Here is a 23,777-nt window from a genome sequence, read left to right as displayed (position 1 = left end):
CTCTCAAGAGCGACCCTACTGAAGGACATGGTCTTATGCAATTTGAAGATCTGTCAACTCTCACCAGGTTTTAATCATGAAGGTTGGACTGAGTCAAAAATTTGGTACAGATTTCAACCTGTGCTTTCTCCATAATGAAGGTGGTTTGGATGGTAACTAGAGTCAGAGATACGGATCAGTACCTACCCACAGAACCATCAGGCAAGTTTTGGTACTCAACATTCAGCATGTAGTTTTCTGTGAACCAGTGTTTAATGAAGAGTACCCTGAACCATTCTGAATAAAATTACAGAAGACTATTCAGCCACAGTTTTTCTCTTAACTGGTCTTGGAACAGGTATTTTTGATAACTGAAGAACCGTACCAATTTCAGCTTCTTTCTGCTCACATGTTGAGATTGTCATGACTATGCAATGTAATATAATAACATATTAGTAGTTTGGAATTCCATAGAATTGAGGTAAAATGTGCAATCATTACTCTACTCTTGATCTAAAATAGAGATGAACAAAGTTTTCAGGATGGATAATTCTGTTCAAAATCAATCAGATCAACTACCAATTTGTAAATAAATTACTTTCTATTAAGACACAAAGCAGCTTTCTGTGACTGGAGAGTCTAGTATAAGGATTTTAAAGCTTCTGCTTCTTTTCACTAACATCATGTCTTTCTGGGGACAAATGTTTAGGCAATTACTGTGATTATGATAAGGACTCCATTTTCCATGTGAAGTAGGGAGAATGAGTAGTCACACAGGACTGTATAATTACATTTATTCCCAACCCCCCCAAGAAAATCTTTCACTCAGACAGCATGAGATTATTTATTTGATACATCAGTGTTAAAATCATACAAACACACGTGGAAGAAAATTAGGAATTAAATTATGTCTTCTCTTTTGAGTCCCATTAGGGAAACTGAAGGGAGCAAAGAGAGGACAAAGTAATGTGAACTCAGTGTGAAGGAATGTAGCTAATGTTCCTTATCTGACCTCATGCTGAGCCACAGCACCACTGCAAAGCAGTTCTTCTATAGCATCATCCTCATACCCCAGCACGCTCTTCAGTATCTCCACTGTGTGTTGTCCCACAAGTGGAGGTGGTTTTGGATGTGACACAGCAAATTCACTGTATCTGACACCTGGTCCTGGAAAAAAAAAATACAAATACGAGGGAAATTATTTTCCAGAGTTACTACCCATATTTATATTGAATTGTTAGTTTAAAGGAAAGTACCTCATTTTCACACCAATTCTAATCACAGTCCTTACCATAGAAATGTTATATTCTGAAATTACAGACTAAAAAAAGATTCCAGTTTGCAATAATATACCAATAAGCCAGTTTTAAACAGTCCACTCAAATGCAGAATTGCTGGATAGTCATGAAATGTTATGAAAATCTTCCCATTTTTTTCAGAGATATATGCATAGGTATAGGTGTATATGTATATATGTATATCAGGGTGCTTTGAGTCATATTGTGTCTCCAGTCTTCCACTCTCTGCTGCCTGAACAGCAATGGCCAGCCCACTCAGGATGTGATGCAGAAATCCCCACATTTCTACAACACGAGGCAGCACAAGCATAAGGACACAATTAAATGTCATGTTAACACACTTTTATTCTTGTCAGAGCGATGCAGGGACAATGGGTAGCACCATCTCCAGCTGGCAGCAGCTCAAATACCTCTGCAGTGTGCTCCATTATCCTGCAGTGACAGAACTGACAGCAGGCATAGACATGGTATTCCCCAGTTTGGTTTACATGTTTTATCAGAAATACAAGTAGCAGTAGCCATAAGAAAATCAACAATGATTTATTTGCTCTGGCAGGAATGATTTCAAAAGTGAAAATCTGGAAGCTGGCAATGATAAGAAGTCTTGCTCTATTGCAGGTAGTCAGATCTCATCTTCTAGTGGTGCTCTGTAGTGAACTGATTTCAGTGTAGCTCCCTGCAGACAAGTAGCTATGCCCTTACTACCAGACTCAGAAAAGAGAATGAGCCACAAATTTGTGCTGGGATCAGAAGTGAGGTATGCACTCAGCACATGCAATGAAAGATTACCTGCCTCATGGAGAGAGGACAATATTTTCCTTAACTACTAATTGAAAACTCTTCTTTAATACAAAACTGAAAACATTTTTATGCTACAGGCAAAAGGATTCCTCTATTAATAGTAATGGCTTTTATTACATCATTAAAAGAATTTACCAAAAAGGTTACATTTCATTATAGCTTTGTCTATGAAACTACAGTTTTGCTTAGAAATGCAAAGAAATACAAAGAACATTTCAAAAACCAGAACAGTGTTTGTTTTATTTCTGAATAGACTATTGACCAGCAAGGGAAGCGAACCACAGCATGAACTGGTAAATTTACTACATGAAGCTACTACTTATTTGAGGAGAGATGCTGGCAAAGGTCAGTCAAACTGCCAAAACATGCCATTTTATTAATTTTTGCCAGTCTTCATGAACTGTAATCAAATGTTTAATACAGTAAAGTATCCACCTCCAGGAAAGACAAAATAAGACAAAAGGTGCCTAGAAAAACAGTATTTTTCAAGCTGATTTGGTACATTTCTGACAAGGATGCTCCTGGAAGGACTAATGGATGGACTTGATGATCTTACAGGTCTTTTCCAACCCAGATGATTCCAGGATTCTATATATCGTTTCTGAGTTTAAAAAGGAAAACAATTACAATTGAGGAATTGCAGACTAAATAATTTAACTTCAAGTTCCATTCAATACTAGATAAAATAATCACAATGAAAATACTCAGCAGAAGAGTAACAGCCAGCACGTACCTCTTAAGAACAAATTGTGTGTGTGATCTCTTGTCTTTCTACCTGGAAAAGGGCTGGAGGAGAGATACATCCCATCTAAATTTAGGTATCAATAATCTAGATATAGAAGTATAGTTTCTTAGACACCCTTTGGAGATACTGAAGATGAAAGTACACACTTACAGTGTCTTCTAAGACACTGGTAAATGAGTCAACCTGGCCAGATGAGTTGTGATCACCTGTGTTTCTGCACAGAGGAAAGGGTAGACAAGCGCCCTAGATGGGGAGCTTTACCACCCAGACATCAAGCCAGGTGAGATGACCCTCTGTCATGGTTTAACTCCAGCCAGCAGCCAAGCCCCACACAGCCATTTGCTCAGACCCCCACCAGTGGGATCAGAGGGACAATCAGAACAGGTAAAGGTAGAAAACTCACAGGCTGAGATAAAGAGAGTTTAATAGGGAAAGCAAAAGCCTTGCACACAAACAACAAGAATTCTCTACTTCCCATAGGCAGGCAGGTGTTCAGCCACCTCCAGGGGATCAGGGCCATGTAACAGTGACTTGGGAAGACAAATGCCAAAACTCCAAAAGTTCCCCCCTTCATCCTTCTTTACCCCACTTTATATACAGAGCTTGATGTCATACAATCTGGCATGTTCCTCTGGTCATCTGGGGTCACCTGTCCTGGTCATGTCTCCTCTCAATCTCCCATGTGCTCCCAGTCTTGCCAGTGTGGCAATATGAGAAGCCAGAAAGGCTTTGTGAAAGCCCTGCTCAACAATTTTTAAGAATCTCTATATTATCAGCCCTGTATTCAGCACAAATCTGAAACACAGTCCCATACCAGAAACTGTAAAGAAAATTACCTCTACCCCAGAAAAGACCAGCACACTCTTCAACCCGTAGGACACCAAATCAAGATTTGACTTTCAGGAAGAAAATTCTGTTATTTTCCATAAACTGACTAAAGAAACAAGGTCTAGATAAATCCAAAACCAGGTGCAATACTGAGAGGGAAATCATATTCAGAGAATTGCTTATTGGGATCTTTTAAACAGAACATTTTAAGTGAGCTCCAGAGGAATCTGTTCAGTATGAAGCACGTATCAGTTTATTTTTACCTGGATGGCTGATGGAACTCAGATCTTACCTGCTCAGCTTTCTGAGGACTTCAAAAGCTAAAACTTCCTGTGAAGCACATTTTACAATGACCTGGCTACAATGGAGAAATGGTCTGATAAAAGAGGGTGAAATTCAACACTGTCAAGGGGAAGGAATTATGTTTCATTACATAAATACAGGGCAGGGGACAAACAGGAAAGTAGGAATAGTTAGGGGTTATTCTAGATCACAAAGTGAAGATGAGTCAACAACATCATGCTGTTGCGAAAAAGGCAAGCATCATACAGGGGTGTACAAACAAGAAAGATGCCTGCAGGACACATTTTTGCTCTAGTTAGAGCTGGCAAGTCACAGCTGGAGCAGTGTCTGGTGTGGGGCCCCCACTGCACAGCCATCTGGAATACCTGAGAGCTTCCACGAAACAGCAACAGAAATGTTCACAGGAAACATGACAGATTGAACCAAGGGGGATCATGGACCTAAGGAGAAAGGCTAGAGAAAAACAACTTTTAAACTGTTTTCAAAAAAATGTATAAAACCCCCACTACTACCACTAAAATAAACCCTAACCATGCCCCCCAAAATCCATGCAAACTTCCTGGAAGGGGGAAAGAAATCCTTTTTTTTTTTTCCATGTCCATGATGAGAAATACTTGACTTAAATTGCAACAAAGGAAATGGTAGGGAACAAAAAATAAACCTTTATAATGGTAGGGGTAGCAAAATGCTGAAACAAGCCATGGGATGAGGCTGTGGAGTTTGTATCAATCCAGTCTTTAGAAAGGAGATTTATTCTAGAATGTTTGATCCCACAGCTGATCCCTGAGGATTTCTGGTGGATTAGATCTCTCACAGACCCTTTCACTCACTATAATATGGAAGCTAAGAAGCAGCTCACATCAGGGATAAGTTTTCTATTAACGTGTTCCCCTGATTCTACTCACTTCAAACACAGAGTTCAATTTCCAGAGGGAAACTTCAGTGAGAGATGAGTACATTTTAAAGGGAAAGGTGACATCACTGGGCAATAGTTGTATTAATTTGTCTCTTAGGAGTGAGTAGGAGCCCTAGGAGAGCAGAACTGGCAGTAGTGCAAGCCACAGGAATGATCTCTGTGCCAGCTGAAATGCTTGTGATGATAATTTCAAAGTAAAAATGCCCTTTAGGGATTTATTAGTCTAGAAATTCAACATGGCCACAGAACTATTATGCAATTTCTACTAAAAAGAAAAGATACAAAGCAATCTTATTTCATGTGTGTGTATCTGGGAGCTCGTTGCACCAAGAAATCAGCAAACCCTCAATGGTTTAGCAACTATAGACTTGTGCAAATTTTTGCTAACATAAAAAATTATAATCTCAAACACTGGGAGTTTTTGCAGTGATATTGAAAGACATAGAATAAAATCTCTAAAGAGAGAAAACCAAAATTGACATGGTGTGCAACAGACAGAATGCTTCATGCTTCCCAAAGAAAATTAATCTTACAAACTAGAGCATGCTGGAAAATTGCACAGCAATTATAAAACCAGTGTCTTCCTTGAGCTTTTATTGTTTGATGCATAATTCATCACGCTACTTTTCACTTTGATAGAGTTATAAAGTTATCTACATTCATTCAAAGGAGCTACTTGCTAATGATCCATCATTAACGATTCTCTGTTCTTTCCTTGTGTAACTTCTACTTGGCTTCTGTGTCAATTAGGAGGGTGCAAAGCTTGCCAGTCAGGCTTCAGCAATCCCACGCTCCTACTGAACAACGCTCCAGGAAAGCAACCAGCAGAATGCTATGCAAATGCTAATTAAACACAACTGCCTTATGAGGAAACTATCCCTAGAGGCAGAGAGAGGTGAACTGCTTTAATTAAGGTCAAAAGCATTTGCATGTGGGTGTGTTACAGGAGACTTGCAGATGAAAACAAGCCTTTGCTGGGGTAGAAGCAGGGTGACTGGTGAGAGGGTGTAAGGTGGTGGTCATTTATGCATCCTTGTTGTCAGCAGGACATACTCCATTCAGGCATGAAGTTAAGGAGGCATTTATTGTCACCTGAAAAAAGCAATGAAAGAATGAGCAGTAGCTGTAATTTACCTTTGTCCTCTTAAATTTAAAGGAGTCTGTTTCTCTTTTTGCTGTGATCATCACTGACAGTAAAGCAAAGAGTTTTTTCACCACATTTAAATTCTAAGCTAATATTTTGTTATTATTATCATAATTTTGATTTTGACAGATTGCTAAAATACATGATGTGCACACCACATAACCTACAAGAACTAATAGTGTGATAATAAATCAAAATTTTTATCAATTGCAACCACAATGACAATTGCACCAAGACATCTTGAATACTTGAACTGAGCTTCATGATAATAAATTATTTTTCTTTGGGGCTATCTACTATGGCACTGCTAAGCATCACACTGAGCTAGTAGTTAAAGACATACCAAACACATTAAAGCAAAAGAGAAGAATGAAATAAAACCACTGAAACAGGTCCAGAAGGATCCTGCAAGAGTGAGATGCCTTTGACCACTCACCCTAAACAGCTGAAATACACAGCAGTCTTTGGAACATGTCTCTGGGCATTGCTGAGCTGGGGCAGCAGAAGCGAAGTTATTTTCATTCTACACACAGCAGAAATTAAAGTTGAATTTGAATTCTATTAAATGTACAAAGCATAGTATATGAAACTGGATAAAGGTAATAATCTTTGCTTTATCCTAACAAATAGCATTTCTCCAGCATTGTACAGCAGCCGCCAGAAAACACATTTTCTACAGCACAGGTTTGAGCATATTGAAACAATCTAACTCTCAAACTATGTAGACAAAATCAGGCCTGGGGACAGCCAGCCTCAGGAGAAAAGTCATGATTATTTGTTATTATTCAAGTGGGACAAGGGAAAAAAGGGAAAATTTGAGCTAATGGATGTGTATACATTCTGCTTGTAACATAACATCTACCTTTGCAAAAAAAGAGCAATGAGAAACACAGCACCACCTGTTAGTTTGTTCTACCCTAGCATATAGTGTAATTTATACAGATGTAGGAATCATATAAAAACAAGCAGTACATGGTTTGCATTGCAAGGTTTTGGCTACAGGAGCGGCTTCTGGCAGCTGCCAGAAATTTTCCCTGTATCTGATGAAGCCAATGCCAGCCAGCTCTAAGACAGACTTACTGCTGAACAAGGCCAAGCCACTCAGGGGCAGTGGTGATAGCAGCTCTGGGGCTACATATTTAAGAATAGGAAAAAAACTGCAGAACAGTAACCAAAAGACAGAAGTGATAATGTGTGAGAGAAATAGCTCTGCAGATGCCAAGGTCACTAAGGAAGGAGGAGGAGGAAGTGCTCCAGGTATTAGAGCAGAGATTCCCTTGCAGTCTCTAGTGAAGACCATGTTGAGACAGCTGTACCCCTTCAGCCCGTAGGGATCCATGGTGCAGCAGAGACCAATCTGCAGCCTCTGGAGGACCCCAAGCCAGAGCAGCCTGAGGGAGGCTGTGACCCCACTGGAAACCCACACTGGAGCAGGCTCCCAGTGCGAGCTGTGGACTGGTGAAGAGAGGAGCAGGTTTGCTAGTAGGACATGTGACCCTTTGGATTTCCACACTGTAGCAGGCCATTTGAAGGGCTTCAAACCGTGGAAGGGACCCACCTTGGAGCAGCTCATGAAGAACTACAGCCTCTGGGAAGGACTTATGTTGGAGAAGTTCATAGAGAAGAGAAGAACCCCACACTGGAGCAGGGAAGAGTGTGAGTCCTCCCAGTAAGGAGGAAGGAGCAGAAGAAATCTGCAATGAACTGTGCACAAGCCCCCATTCCCCACCCCCCCCTGCACCACTGTGAGAGAGAAGGTAGAGAATGAGGAGTATAGTTGAGGCCAGGAAGAAGGGAAGGGTAGGGAGAAGGTGATCTTAAGATATAGTTTTATTTCTCATTATCCTACTGTGATTTGGTGGGAAATAGATTAATTGTTCCCCAAGTTGAGTTTGTTTTGCTCATGACACTGATTTTTCTGTGTCCTTATCTCAACCCCTTCTCCTGACCAGCAAAGGAGGCGAGTGCTAGAGCAGCTTTGGTGGGCAGCTGGTGTGCTGCCAGAGTCAACCCACCACACAAAACAAACATGTATGCCTCTTTCAATAACATGCTGTTACTACACAGCAGTTTTGCAATTCCAATGAAATATCATCAACAGTTAAGAATGATGGCCCAGAGCCAACACATTTGCACGCAGATCCCTTATATGCTACAGGTCAAGTGTTTGGAGCATGCAATCAACTGGTTATGAAACTGGCCTGAAGGAGATCAGCAGGAAAGAAGCAATGATTTTTAAGGCAATGAAAAGGAAAGCAATACAAAATAAGTCCATGAGAGGAGTTTCATGGCTACTATGAAGAATATATGGGTGTTGGAAATTATATGTACAGGTATATGATATGAGGAGTAGACCAGGGCAACTGCATTTTGAGTGTATGGTTTCTTCCCATTGGTCCCAGCCATGACCAATGTCAATCTATTATTCACAGCTGAGAAGATGGTCTGCCCAAGCACACAGCACTGCACAGCTTGGCTACACCACTTTATACCAGGTTTCTTCTCCCTGATGAAAATCAAAGCACAAAAGTACATAAGACAAAAAAGCTCATTATACAGCACTTGCTAGTATGAGTAGTGCTCATAGGCTTCAAAGCAATCTCCAGAATTAATGACCTGCTCCATCTCAACTGGAAAATTCTCATATCTTTCTTTTTCTTATCATAGATCTGGAAGTTTAGGAGCTTGCGAGACTTTTTGGGAATCTATTTAATTGCTGGGAAAAATATTTCTTTTTGCATTACATTAGAGCAGGTGAGCTACCTTTTAAGAACAATTCATAATAGATTGGAAAAAAGTAATTAAGGAAATAATTTTCAAAGTCTTGCTCCTCCTTCCTTACTGCTGCTTCCACTTCCTCCCCCACTTAGAGCACAGGCATACACCTGGCATCCAGCACAGCTGAGAGGGCGAAAAACTTTGGCAGGATTAGCAGGAATCAGTAGCTGAGACTGGAGAGGATGAACAAACTTGCAAATGGTAATAAAAAAGTAAACCTTGCTCTAGATGCCATAGAAACACACATATAAATCATCAGTAAATATTAAACAGTAAAATTGGTAGAGCAGTAAATAGCATCAATACTAGAAATATCTACAAGCCACCTTTTCTCATCTGGACAATTCTGACTTCTGTGGAAGAGGTATTAGGAGACTGCACAAGTCAAGAATTTTAAAACTAAAGCTTTGTGACAAGAATGACTTGAAAGGCAGAGGGTGAATACATATTATCTATGATAGCCATGATGGATATTTAAAAATGAGACCACTTTTAAACCAACACTTAGGCATTCAATACACCCCCTATACAATTCTGAAAATCCTTTGCCAAGTACATTTATAAAAGTACTTTCTTACCTGAAGCTGCATGTAAAGAAATGCATTAAAAAACATTTTATGTATTTCATATCAACTAACATCTTCGATATAATCAGTGTAAATCCCACTCAACATTTATATAACTCTTTACATTTTCCAAGAGACACAATAGTAACTGTATCTAATTAATATTGCATAACTGCTGGAGTAAAGGAAATAATTTATCAGTCACTCTGGTTGCATATTTGAGAGTAATCCCACATAACTGTGCTATCTGAGTAACACAATTTTGTGATAGGACTCTTGGCACCCAAAAGCTTTTAAAAAAGTTCCAGTATGGTGGTGTGTACTTCTTCCCATGTGTATCATCTCGCAATGCTGAAAATTTGTCCCAATTTTTTGTATAGACTCACATGGTCCCACTCCTTCCTGAAACCCCCAAAGACCTCAAAAGAGGATTTAAAGAAAGACAGGACGGAAGATGACCAGTAAGAATACACAGAGGTAGCAATTTTAAAGAACCATAAATTCCCTAGGCAATAATCTGTAGCTCCATTTCCTAAGGAAACAAGTTTATGTGTCTGTGCTGTCTTTCTAATCATCTATTTGTCTGCCTTGTCCCTGCCACACACAGTAACTTTGGAATCTGTCAATCTTGACAAAAGTGTAGAAATCCCAAGGTACATAAAGTTCTTCACAGCGTTGCAAAAAATGGCAACTGCTGAAGGACATATGCCCAAAATACTGCCCTGATAACAACCAGAAAAAAAAACCCCTCCAAATAATGCAATTATTATATATTCTGTTTGGCTGCAAATGGCTTACCCAGTAAGTACAGACACAGCTCTGTCAGATACATCTAGCACATATTGTAGAAGGCTTAAAGGACATGAAGATAGTTCAGGTCATAATAAGGATTACACATAGAGTTTATCAAAGATATAAGTTTGAAGTAAAATGCTATTTAGTTCCAGAACTTCTTTCAAGTATCTTTTCTACAGTACTGTGGAAGGTGTGTTCTAGGGGGTTTTTATTGTTCTTGCAGAAAGGAGCTGAAGAACTACATGGCAAAGACAACTTGCTGGGAGAATCCCGCAAAATTCTAAAAGGAAAGTCCTGCAGGCATAAGCCTAAACTACTGAAAATCCGAGCTAAAAACATAATTTGTCTCAAGTCATAACCTAATCAATACAAAACACAATACATAATCCCACCACAGGATGCTGGCTAACCACAGGTTGTGTACCTAATGCAGAAATTACAGAGTGAAGCTGAACTTCTACTACACAGAAGGTCAGATCATAATATGATCATAGTGGTTATTTCTGAGCAAAAAACATATGAGTTTCTTAAATGCCCATAAGCAAAACTGTTTCCATGCAACAGGGCTGGGCTTAGAATGGCCTATCTGAATCTCCTGTGATACTTAGAAAGTCAAGCCACACGTAGTTTCATGTTGCATCTTTACTGTAAGCCAAAAGGCCCTAACTACTGCATCATATGGAGAGTAATTACAGAGAAGAATGTTTACATGCACGGAACAAGAGAAAACAAAATGCTACCTGAAATGAGCCTCTTGTAAGGACAGAGCATTGCCTAGTTGCGACACATCACATGATCTGGAAGGTGAATCATGCCCCCAGCTGAACAGGAAGGCAAGCAGCTCCTGGAGGCTCTCCTACTGAGCCTGGCGAAAACTATTTCCGAGTCCCATGCCTTGTGGTTAGTGTGAGCCTGCATGTTGGAATAAGACACGCCAGCCAACCCAGTCTGTATCTCCTCAGTGCACCAATTTGTCCTTTCCTGTGTCCTGTCTCCAGCTATAAGTTAGATTCTTTGGCTCTTCAGAGACCCCAAAAGTAATCCTCTTGGCCAGCTGTGCATCATCAGAGTGGGAGCAGATGAGCTCTTCCTTGCAGATGAGCTTTTCCTTACACTTTAGGCAACCAGCTGAAGCCCAGATACATGAAGCTGATAATTCAGGGATGCAAGACAATGCACACTGAAGGACACGCACAGCCTAATCCAAAGTCTGGGTATAATTTGTCTTGCTTGCTCAAGGGGCACTTTTTCAGGATAGGAGGCTTTAAGCTTTCTCCAAACAACTGGTGAAAATAACTAAAAATTAAAAACACTCGGGCCTTCCATTAACACAAATTCAAAAGAATACACAAAAAGCTCCCCTAAAAAACTTTTGAAAATGCATTTCTTGTTCCCAAACACCCTAACAATATTCACAAGCCTGATATTCCAGCTCCTAGAGAACATTTTTCTGTGGCCTGTCCTTTAAGTATTTCTCTAGTTATTTCTGTACCCTTCTGTAAACCTGGATATCAGAACACAGCACAGATTATTTTGCAGAAGATAAATAATTTTTTATGTCCCTTTTTTATTCCTCTAAGGAGCAGACCAGCTCTTTTCAGTACACCTTGTAATGGGAATTTATGTTTAAATGATTATTTTTTATGGCTTCCATCATGCTTCTGTAAGTCTCTTTTCAAAACCAGAGGTGTTTGTTGCACAGTCCTATTCTGGCATTCCTGTCTGGTAGTATTAGACCCCACTGTAGCACCCCCTTTGACAACAATGGTTGGCAGCCAGAATAGAAAGTGAACTGGATGGCAAATGGTTTGTGGCAGGAGCATTCTACCAAATTGCTTTGATTAAGTTCCCTAACCTCTCCACAACCCACTGGTATATTAGTACAGGTTACTTTTTAATTTATATAGGATGATTAATGTCTTACAACATCCATCTTAGTCCATCAAGAGAAAGAAACTGAGAAATGAAAGCCTTCCTTGGTCCACCTGTAGCAGAACTGCTTCCAGGCACTTTTTAAGACTTTTACACTGATTATTTTTTACTCAACAGTCACTTGTTTTAGCCAAAGGCTTAACTCTCAGGAGTATATTATTTTTAAAAGGCAAAGATTAGACATTTAGTTAGATGTCAAATCATGTGCCTGTCATGTGCTGTATGGATATTGCTACACTCCTTTATTCTGTCTTCAGATGGTTCCTCTGTGGCCACAATACACAGGCATATAAACCTCCACATTTGGAAAATTCAACAGTCAGTTGATACTTTCTTCCCTTGTTGGTGACCCACACAAAATAAGTATCTTCAGAGTGAGTATTAAAACAATGGGGAAAGCCATCAGTTGCAGCACAGCCAAGGAAATTCTGTTGGCAGAAATTCTTCAGCACGGATGAGAGCCAGGTAACTCTATGTTTGAGCACCATGGAAATATTTGGAAATCAATTTTCAAGCAAGGCACCTATGATTAAGTAGGGCTGAGCACTGTGCACAGCCTGATCATTCTTCCAAAAGCTCTCCCACTCCACCCTCCATTTACTTCTGCTGTCCCCTGTGTAGCAGAATGAGGCCAGTTCTAGTGCACAGGGACTTTCCCTGGCAAAGGAAAATGGGAAGGGATTTGATACTTTGTTTTGGATTACTTGAAGAACTGCAAATTACATTTTTAGCTCTTTTTTGGATAAAGTGTCCAGACTCTTTGAGGCATAGGCCTAAAAATGCTGGCTGAGTTTTGAAAAGCTCTGTGCAACCTTTGAGTGTCATACTTGAAACATCTTTAAAGGGGCCCATTTTCCAGTAAAAGCTGAGGACATTTGAAAATCTTTCCCTTTCACGATGCCTCAATTTGACTGTGCAGAGACATCTGGTATTCAAAGTAGACAAGAGGAGAGAGTATCCTGCCTTGAGCAGAGGAAAGTAACATTCTAGATATACAACTTCTATGTCTAGAAGTTATTTCTTTTATTTTTTTTCCAATTTCATATTTAAAAAAAGTCATTAGGTTAATCTTAAGTTTTTTAGAGGGAAGCAGTGTGCTTAAATTGCAGTCTGTAAATGGGGTTAGAGAGAGAGAGCACACTGCAGATTAGACCAGGTTTTTCCATTGATTTGTAATTTGTAAGTGACAACTTGATCAATTCTGTCTCAGCGTGGAGGGCTGGGAACAGTTTTTCTTGTTTTCCACTGTTTGCTGCCAATCCCTGACATGTGATATTCAACTCATCTTCTTGCAAATATCAAAGCAGTATGGGCAGGAGAAACAACCATGTCAAACCAAGCAGCCTTCACTATGGTTTTTGGTTCTGCGGGCTTGCCAGTGAGAGCGTGTGAATGTCGCTTAAGTATAGGCTCATTCTCTATCAAAGTTCTTGTGGTTTCTAACATTTGCCAGCCTTTACTCCATCAGAAGGATTTCAGTTTTGTGTTCTACCCCGAAGTGGGTAAAAGAGTCAGAAATCATCTCTTCTCCCCCGCAAAGACTAGAGTAGGATTAACAACCAGAAATTTAAGTCAGACACACCCATGAAGAGGAATGAGGCACAAGGTTAGGAAGCCATCCAAAGAATGGTTGCCTACCTCCTTACTAAACTAAATTGAGCTAAAGATCCTTTTTGCTCAAGAAGACAACTGAAAAGCTGATGAATAAAAATTGTAAGCAAATTGAAACCAGCCATACCTAACCAATACCCTACCTTAAATGTACACAGATCAGTTTCATAAAATATTTCCCCATCCTTTTTTTCCTTCTCTTAATACTTTGACTGTTTCCTTCAGTTGCCCTTTAAACTGCAAAACAAAATGCTTTTACTGACATGGTTTGTAATTTTGGAGCCCAAATCTTAAGCAGCAGGTGCTTAGTTTTAATGGAATTTTTCCATCCCCAAATGTCTGGTATCATCAGTTGAACCTCCCTCCTACACAGCCCCTCACCTTTTATCCTTTGCCATTTGTTTTTGTGGATTTTCATTTAATATATTTCTCCTGCTTTCAGCAATCTGCTTTTTCACTGCAAACCCTTCAACCACTCATCTTATTTTACCTCATACAATTGGCAAGTGCTGTCTCCTAAAAATCCATATAAAATATGAAAGGCCTTGCTGCCTCTGGTCTTGCTATCACTGACTTCATTTTCAGCAATGCTCTGTCTCTTTTACACTGCACTGGCAATTTGAAAGGGTCTTAGACTGGTTGTAAATATTTGCACCACAGGAACAATTGCATGTGAATTGCCAGAGATCCTATGGCTTCTCTGTGCACACACACACATGCACACACAAGACCCACAAACCAAAAAAAAAAAAACCAAAAAAACCCCCAAAAAAACCAAAACCCCAAACCCCCAAAAAAACCAGTAAACCAAGAAAAAAAAGAACAAAAAAAAATCATCCTGAACCAAAATAACAGTTGGGTTAAGTTCATACAATTATTTTGAGCAAGTCTGTGTGCGGGCACATTTGTTCCACACTAACAGATTTTGTTTCCATTTTCCATTTAATTTTAGCTTTTTGGTTGATTTTCCTTTAGTCAATTTGTCAATTTTCTCACCTAATTCCTTTTTTTTTTTTTTTTTTTTTTTTGAGGTAATGTAAATTATTTTTACAGGCCTGGTCTTAAGGAAAATTCAAGGGGAAGCATCCATACTCAGGTTGCAATAGCATATATAAAAGCATGGATTAAAAGTAGCTGTGTTGAAAAAAATGGGATTCACATACTGAAATTGAACTAGAAATGCTGAAGTAAGTGAATGCCTGCACTGCCATGGTGCTGGTAGATTGCTCCTGAACACAGTACAATTTAACAAAGTCTAATCATCAGTCTAATCATCAAATTAAAATTCCAGTACTAACTGATTCTTTGTATCCAGAAAGACCTTTCCAAAGTTTATGTTTTAATTAGTCCTCCAACTGTATTTATATTTGAGTATTAAAGAACAGTTTATTTTTTTCATTTGCCTTTCTATTGCTTGTCAGATACACTTATATATCAGTATATAGCTCTTGCCCAAAAAGAAATTACATGTTGCAGAAATTACCAGAACCTTATTTGCTAATAATTTTGACTTGAATTTGACTGAAAACTCTGCCTTTTAAAATACGAATTTACATTGCTCAGCAGTAAATCACAAGGGCTCCCATAGGTTTCTCATAACTAAATTTTAACTGAGCTTTCCATTCTTAACAAGGCAGCCCAATTTCAGAAAGCCATACCAGCCACTCCCTAATCCACAAAGCTCAGAGGCTATCTTCCGCTCTGAGCACTCAAAAATGTTTAATACTAACACAAATACCTCTCAAAGATTATTCTGATTCTCAGGCTGATTTCTAAGCCAGCTGTTCTCAGACTGATTCAATGTGCAGATTTCATTTTAAACCAGAGTAATTCCCTAGTTACCTGCCATATAACTATATCTTACAGGTGTAGGGCATGTTTGTAATGCTTGTTAACCTACTTACAGGGAAAAAAATCATAAAATCAAATAATTTGTGTCACTTTCTTGGATTCTAATGTTTTCTTCCCAACTTACAGATACTATACCAACAGAAGAATGCCAGGAATTACATCATGCTTTATATATGTACCTGTTACAGATTATATTCATTAATTTCAAAGCCAGATGCTATTTTTGTTTAAAGTAATCCTTGATGGTACACTTTTTAAACATACATACTATATATGTATTACATTCCAGTAAGAGTAATTGCTTGCTATGAGATACAAAGATTTAAATTTACCTTGATTATAGATCTGTTACATTATAGCTTTGTTCTTTTCCACATAAATAGTGAAGCTAGCTTCCTGCTCCTCCCAGGCCTTATTCTCTGGAGAGCAGTTTTGATAAAGAAACAACACCAAATACAAACAAAAATGATGAAAATATATGAAGCTCATCAGAAGAAACTAATCATCATCTAATAGTAAGGTCAACCATAGTACAGACTGTTGAGCTGGGAATTCAAACAATTGGATTTTAACCAATCAACTCTGTGATCACAGGCAAATCATGTTCCATTGATGTATCTTTATATTTCCTGTACAGTTTTGTTAGACTTGTCTATTTAGATTATGAAATTTTAGGAACTCCAGTCACTGCTTACTATTTGTTTATACAGTGACTGAGAGAATGTGCTGCATTTTGTATCGGAATGAAATACAAATAATTTTCTGATATTCTGTCTCCCAGAGATGCTTCAGAGGAGTATGAACCACTGTCCCAAGTTATATCTGATAAATTGTGTATTAGTCTGTGGTGGGAAAGATTTCTTTCTAATCCAAAATACATCTGTCTTGCTGTGCTGCAAGTGATAGTTTCTGGGCAGGGAGCATACTAATTGCAGGATTAAACTCTTAGCTAACTATTGGGTGGAAACAGTTTCCCATAACGTGGTAGAAAACACATGTTGGCCTCTGTCTGCAAACTCTTGAACATCACAGCCCTGATCTTGACTGGGATATTTAGGTACTCTATTGAACTATGTCTGTGCAATATAATGCAATTAAAATTAAATAATAACTAGCTATCAAAAAGTATTATTGAGATTTTAGTGGCTCCAGTACTGCTTAGCTAGGCTTAGTTACTCTTTGAAGGCAGAGACAACGGTGCTGAATGTAATGAATTCTGCACCTCCTTCAAATAAGTAGCACACAAACTTAGAGCTGCAAAATTAACTGTGATTTCTGCTAAGCTTCTTAGGATCATTTTAACTTTACAAAGACACAGGGATTTGAAGCTTTTTAAATCTAAAGCATATCTTTGCTTATAATGTTTTCCTGTAATATTTCTCATTTCTGTGGATGTACACATTATATCCTATTCTCAAAGGTGAATGACTGACACTGCTGATATGACACAGACCCCATTGGCAAGCTTCTAGAAACAGCTGGCTCCCAACATCTTTCCTTCCCATGGGTATGTAGAGCAGGAAGATACCAGACTGCCAAACACAAAAGTGGAGGAAATATTTCAGAAATTATTCTGTGTACATCTCATCTTCTTAGGGCTCTCCAGTCAAAGAGTCCTTGCTAACAAAATACTAAAATTCCCATATTGTTAAAATGTACTGAAGATGCTGGAAGCAAACATATTTTCAAGAAAAGCTAGATTGTTTGATGAAGTTACTTGTTGTTTCAATCTAATTTTTATGGTTGTGGCTGCAGTGCCAACACAAGCAGTACCACTCAATCAAGAGTTCTCTGTCTTGTAATACTGAAGCAAAACCCTGTGCCAGAAAGCATTAGTAAACCCAAGAGCAAAGTTAGCTCGGTGAAGGGGGTGAATGCAGTAGGATGAGGTGTGCAGTGGGTTGTGGCAAGAAATGTTTTTTATGTTCAGAAAATCACAAAAACAGATTTGTGTTTGGGAAAACACAACTCTTGTAGAGAATAGGATTAAGGATTTTAGAGGAGAAGGTAATGAATCCCATCCTTAGCTTCTAATTCCAGCACCTTCTAACTCCTCTCAGCCCTCATCCTAAAGTGGCCTAACCAATCACCTGTTACTACAGAGAAATCTGCCTTTCCAGCTAAGCCATTTCCATATTTTTCTGCTTGGCTCTACTCTTTGGCCTCATGTGCCAGCCATAACCATATGTGGACAAACCTCCTCCCTTTCACAGAGACCATAAAAGCTAACATAAAAGCAGAAATACATTCATAGTGGCTCAGTACACAAGACCAGTCTCCGAAAATGGTTAAAAGTAGATGCTCTTGAAGGCCTGTGAGAATACAGGAGGAACATCCAATATTTCCCCATGACAGTTTTACAGCCTCTAGCAATTCATCATGTAGCTCCAGTATCCCACCCTCTTCTTATGCATACTGCCCCATTCTTCCCAAATCCCTCTCCCTAGTCTCCTATTAACCAACACCTACTTAAACATCCTGAGGTTAATCAACACAAGGAAGTTAATATACCATGAGCTAATCTATCCCATATACTCAATTACTCATCAACTTTTAATGCTCTTTTTGGTTCTCAAAGCCCACAACTCCCCACAGCATTTTCCACTGAAGCCTAAACCTTTTTCTCACTTGTTCCTTTTCCCACTCCTTCTCCAAAACCTTCTACTGACTTTAAATGTAGAATATTCTAAATTTTGGTATTCCTCACTATTTACATTTTTTCAGTTTCTTCATTAATCAGTGTACTCCCTCACCTATTTCCTCCATAAGGCTGACCAGTTGCATATTGTATAATGAAAGCAATGCTTGAGACAGAAAGATTAGCAAGTGTTTCTGAATAAATTGACCATATTTGTTGAATTCTTCTTCTGGATTTCTTAGATCTCTGCAGCTGGTATTTATCCTTAATGATAAGCCAAGTAAGCCCACTTTGCAGCATGCACTGCACCAACATGTTTTAAGCAGGTGTGGGAAAATTCAGCAAAGAACTGATGACTCCTAAAAGTGCTAAGAGAACCTCAATTAATGATGAAAGATGTAATGCCAATTTAATACACAGAGAGACTTTTTTGTTATTTCTGTCTGGTCATCCAGTCTTCTTTAGAGGCCGACCAAAAACCAAACAAAACCAGAATCAGATCAAGAAATCAAATACAGTGGACTTGTTTCGTTTTACATTATTTAGAACTTTCAGGGAAACTATATCATTTATGTACATGCAACAGCAATCTTAGGGTACCACAGACCTCTACATCAGATATGAGAAACAGCCTTTCCTGTCAGGGAAATCCAAATGCTGTTTCATTCAAAGGAAGGACATGGCCAGTGCATCTTTATTCACTCTCCTGGGTCAACCAACCCGAGTAGACTCTTTTGTGTAAAAAGTCTATATATTCAGCTTCATGAGCATGGCACTGCAACAGCTAATTCAGGAGAGCAAATGGTTCCCCTCCATCTTAACTCTCAACCAACTTTGACTCATAACATGTCTAGAGAGTAATAAGACCACAGTTTTCACAAATGACTGCGTAGCAGCTCAGGATGCTTATACTATTAGAACTGAGCTGCTTGTGGTAACCCTAAGTAAAAGAATGTCCACTCTCTGAAGTTCAGTCCTTAATATAGCTTCTGCTGGGTAACGAAAATCAAGAAACCAAATCACTTATCAACACTGAAAAGTTTGTCCCAATTAGTATTTTTGTGCTCTAGCTGTCTGTTTTTATAAAGACTTATGAATCCTTTTGAAAATATTATACAGTATCAGTCCAAATTCTATTAAAATAACTGTGTTCTGCTTGGTTTAGAGACACAGATGTGTGTGTTCTACACACGTGGAGAACACATCTGATTTATATGCCATACTTCCCATGACATGTGGAAACTGCTGGTGAAATCTATGGCAAACAACAGCATGCAAATAATCCTTACATCTGTATACAAGTAAACCCACAAGTTTCACAGAAGTTGCTCACATTGGATGTTCTTAGATTGAGAAAGACATACAATGATTTTTTTTTCATTATTTTTTATGAAAGCAGTGGTGATTTCCTTTATCCCACTCATACTAACTTATATTTTACATTGAGAACAGTTTTAATGGGGTTCAGATCTGAGTTTTTAAATTAAGCTTTGACTCTCACTATCCACCACATTTAAAGACCATAAATAGTGATGCTTTGAAATAAGAGATTTAGAACCAGATTCAAGAAATATTTACTCATTTAAGCATAGTGTAAAATCAATTTAAAGGATTGTAAAAAATAACATAGGAACCAACACATTTTGGTAAATCTGGGCTTTCAGATTTTCTGAGCATAGAAATAAGGTCCCTTTCTGAGAGGCCACAAACTGATAATGTCAGGAAAGTAAATCACTGGTGATTTAAAATCCTTTATTTGTATTCTGGATAAAAATGTTAATGAAGAAATACAAATAATGTGCTATTTTCATTACAAACTAGAACCAAGCTAAAAATAACCTTTCAGGGAGAAACTGCAGTTAAAGGAAAGTTCTTAAGAAAGGAAGAAAAATGAAGGGGGAAAAGAGAAAGCAGCCATGAATGTGGGAAAATGCTATCATGATTTAGAAGTGCTTATGTTGATCCACATCTGAATCCTCATCCAGATACATCAAAATCAATGGTAATAATAATAACATGGAACCATGGACCATGTAGAAAGACTCCTTGACTGCACTACAGCACTGTAGAATAGGAATGGGAATACATTGAAATCAACATCTTTCCACAATTTGAAAGTTTTAAATTAAGTGGTATAAACAGTGAAGGTCTGAGGTTTATTAACAGACTGATCTACAAGGTGTGGCATTTCCCTTAAGTACAAATCAAATATTGCCAGTGATATAGGAATAAGTTCTTCAGAACTGTTAAAAAAGTGGGAAAAGATGATGAAAAACTCTACAGAGTTGTAATACATTCTGCATAAGAATGAATATACATAAAAACCCCACTATTTATCATGTGATGAATTCAGGAAAAGTTCTTGATCTTACACTCCAGTATAACTGGAGCATGAGTAATTTACATTAATTAGTGGCATTAAAAGTTTGAAGAATAAATAAATTCCCTAACAGAACATTTGTATTTCCATTTCAGCTGGTTACATGCAGATAAGCATCCTACTTATATACACAGATGTACTGGTATTATATAGATGCATTCACACTTGCACTTACAATGAGAGGATTACAAGATAGATAATTGATTTTATATATATATATATATATATATATATATATATATATATATATATATATGCGCACACATAGCAAACATACAGTCACTTCCATTTCTAAGACACTGAGATTCTTAGGTGCTTACCCTCTACACAAAGGATATTATTAACAACAGGCAGTGCATGGCTTCAGGTTGCTACCTTGTCAAAAAAGTCTGATCCTTATTGAATAAATTCTTTGGCATTCCCAGTACAAATCTGATGGGGAGCAACCATTGGAAAGTGACATAAAATTCTGTCATAAAATTCAAATGCACTTGCACTCACTTGCTATACAGCTTTACATGAAGTAGTTACTCTGTGAGGTTGTGATCCTGCAAACCATTTCAGCACATGCTTAAATATCCCAGCCGCCTCAGCTACAATGAGTGATGATGCTATTTGCTGACTCAACTCTTAGGTTATTGTGAAGATCTCAGTAACAATAGCATGGAGAGAGGAAGTTTTTAGAGCAGCTAGACCATTATAACCAATATAACCAATGAACTTTCCTTACAACAACAATAAACTTTTTTTATGATCCACACCAGTCTGCCTGGCTGCAACAGGCTTGAGAATTTTACACTCAGTGAACACCTTCTCTTTGTGTTGCGTGTCCCACTCAGCCCTAATCTCCATACTGTTCACAGTCTGGCTAAGCATGCCATTGTCTCATTTGCACTGGTATATCCTGTTTTCTTTCCATAACAAACTGGAACAGGTGAGAGCAAGGGACAATGAGAGTGTGGACCACAGAGACTGGGGATGTTTAGCCAGCTGCATCTGTGAGCTGTGAATGTCCCTGCATTGCAGACTCTTAGAGATCAGACATAAAGAGCAGGAGAAGAGGCAGTGATAGACCAGAGCCTAGAACATGTCACTCCTTCTCTGCAGGAAGGAAAGAATGGCTCAATGATGAGTAGGTATTCAAGGACAAGAAATTCATTTATTGTGACTTTAGGGAAATTTCTCTTTGACCCTGTGAAATGGGGATAACAGCTATTAAGTGGTTCCCAATACGAGGTTTATGACTTTATCCATTGCTTTGATGAAATTATAACATAGATATTAAAGTATCTAAGGCAAAACAAAGCTGTATTTTCCAATTAAGTTTATGCAAAAAAAAGTTAACATTGGTACAAATGAAAAGCCAAACTTTTTTAAAATTTTGTATGAGTTAATTACTACTTGTGACAAAAATGAAATAGACTGCTATGATTACTAAGAGCATACTGCAGTACCAGAAAGGACATTTCCTTGCTTATTTAGACAAAAGCAAGGTCACTTGGAGCATTTATGCCCAGGAATTAGACATCTCCTATGGAGAGCCAGTTCTAAGAAAAAACGGAACTTTATTACCAGTACCAACTGAAAGTGCCAAATTATTTAGAGACAAGTGAAACTGTTATCTTTTTGATGCAGGCACCTAGTCAGGAACATGCCTACTACCTGCCCACTAGATCAGAACAGGGTCCTTGAAGTGATTTTATGCAAGTAGCTTACAACTGCTTTCAGATGGATGTGATTTAATAACTTTGAGAAAGGGCTTATAGCAATTCAGATCTCAATGGCTGTATTTCTGTCATACATGAAAATGGTCGAATCACCATGTTTCAATTAACACTTCTTACAGCACAACTTACTGTCCTTGTCTCAGTTTCCTCTCAACACACAGATGACAGATTCTGAAAAGGATCAAATATTATAAAGTCTTCCAAAGGACTCCTTGTACAAAGATGGGACACTGAAAGCAAAGAAAATGAACCTCTATTTTAGCAGTGTGCCTTTAAGGCATTAATAACAAAGGCTAAAACAGCAACAAGAAACTTTTCCAAACTGGTTATGTTTAGCTGTTCTAATTCTGTGTACTGCCCTAAGGAATTTGAACACCCACTGAAACGAAGGATCTTCCTTTACACAGGGAGACATAAAACATAATCCCATTGACTTTAAGGCAAGTAACTTCCAAGAGATTAGCTAGAGCAGTTTATTTGCAACAGGTTTGCTGCAAAATTAACTTTTCTCTAAAGTACACAATGTTTGTCTTTCACAAAACAGTTCCACTTCATTTTCTATTGGAGGGCCACCAATCCTTTGTGCCAGGATTTCATAAAATTAATAAATCTACTTCCATAATCCTTGGTGTTTTTACTGACAAATGTAATAAACTACAGGATGCAAAACTCTGCAAGTCTACTGGGATTCACTTTCTTTTTTTTTTTTCCTTGACAAGCTTTACAGAGTAGCACATGAAACATGCTCATGTGCTGTAAACCTAATCCTTAGCAATTTCCTCTTTTCCCAAATAACCCAAGTATTTTATGAATAGTGAAGGATTTCCTTTATCAGACAACACTTATTGTTTGTTTTGGGTTTTTTTTTCCCTATGTGAGTTCTTCTCAAGGAAATTCACTTTGAAACAATTGGATGTTCTTGGGTAGACTTTCAAAAGATACACTCCTAAGGAAACAGGTAAAACTTGACTGAAAAGGAAGTGTCCTACACTTTAAAGAGAAATGAGAAGAACTGAGAGACAGAACTGAGAGAACTGAGGCCAACCTGATGGGACCTACAAACAAGGGAGTCTTTCTAACCCTCTCACAGCAGGCATTTCAGCACCACTTTTTATGCTTTTATCTCTGTAAAAGATTTCCCTTTCTTTGTTGTTGCAAGTCACACATAGATTGATTTTTCAGTGTTGATGAGCCAGTGAGGTCACATAGGCTCCTAATATTTTCTTTTCCTAGTCCTCCTCAAAATCTGGGTGACGGCCACCACTCCATCTGTAACAGAAGATGTTATCCTACTTATAGAACAACCACGCTTATATGCCTGTCTTCTGCAGCTAGGTTTGCACCTCTGACCCCATCCTTTGCCTTCTGGAATTTGAGTTGGCAAGCATACTAGTGCACATGCATGGGCCTACAGTGATGTGGTGTCAAGAAATCTTGTGGAAAAAATACCAACACAATGGAATTCCAAGTATACTATAGCATTGA

At 38.4% G+C, this 23,777-nt stretch overlaps 1 protein-coding gene across 1 annotated transcript in view; it reads right to left on the bottom strand.

The window, feature by feature from the left end:
* Nucleotides 1-982: 982 nt before the first annotated feature.
* SUGCT (succinyl-CoA:glutarate-CoA transferase) overlaps nt 983-23,777 on the bottom strand; it is a 313,647-nt gene continuing 290,852 nt past the window's right edge. Inside the window, exon 14 of the mRNA XM_041400354.1 lies at nt 983-1,146. Within this exon, the coding sequence (XP_041256288.1) occupies nt 983-1,146 (164 nt within the window). The remainder of the gene's footprint in view (nt 1,147-23,777) is intronic.

Source organism: Onychostruthus taczanowskii, unplaced genomic scaffold, assembly GCF_017590055.1.
Source record: "Onychostruthus taczanowskii isolate IOZ18803 unplaced genomic scaffold, ASM1759005v1 scaffold179, whole genome shotgun sequence".
NCBI classification, from domain to species: domain Eukaryota; kingdom Metazoa; phylum Chordata; class Aves; order Passeriformes; family Passeridae; genus Onychostruthus; species Onychostruthus taczanowskii.
The sequence above is the reverse complement of the archived record's forward strand: the minus strand, read 5'-3'. Positions and strand labels throughout refer to the sequence as shown.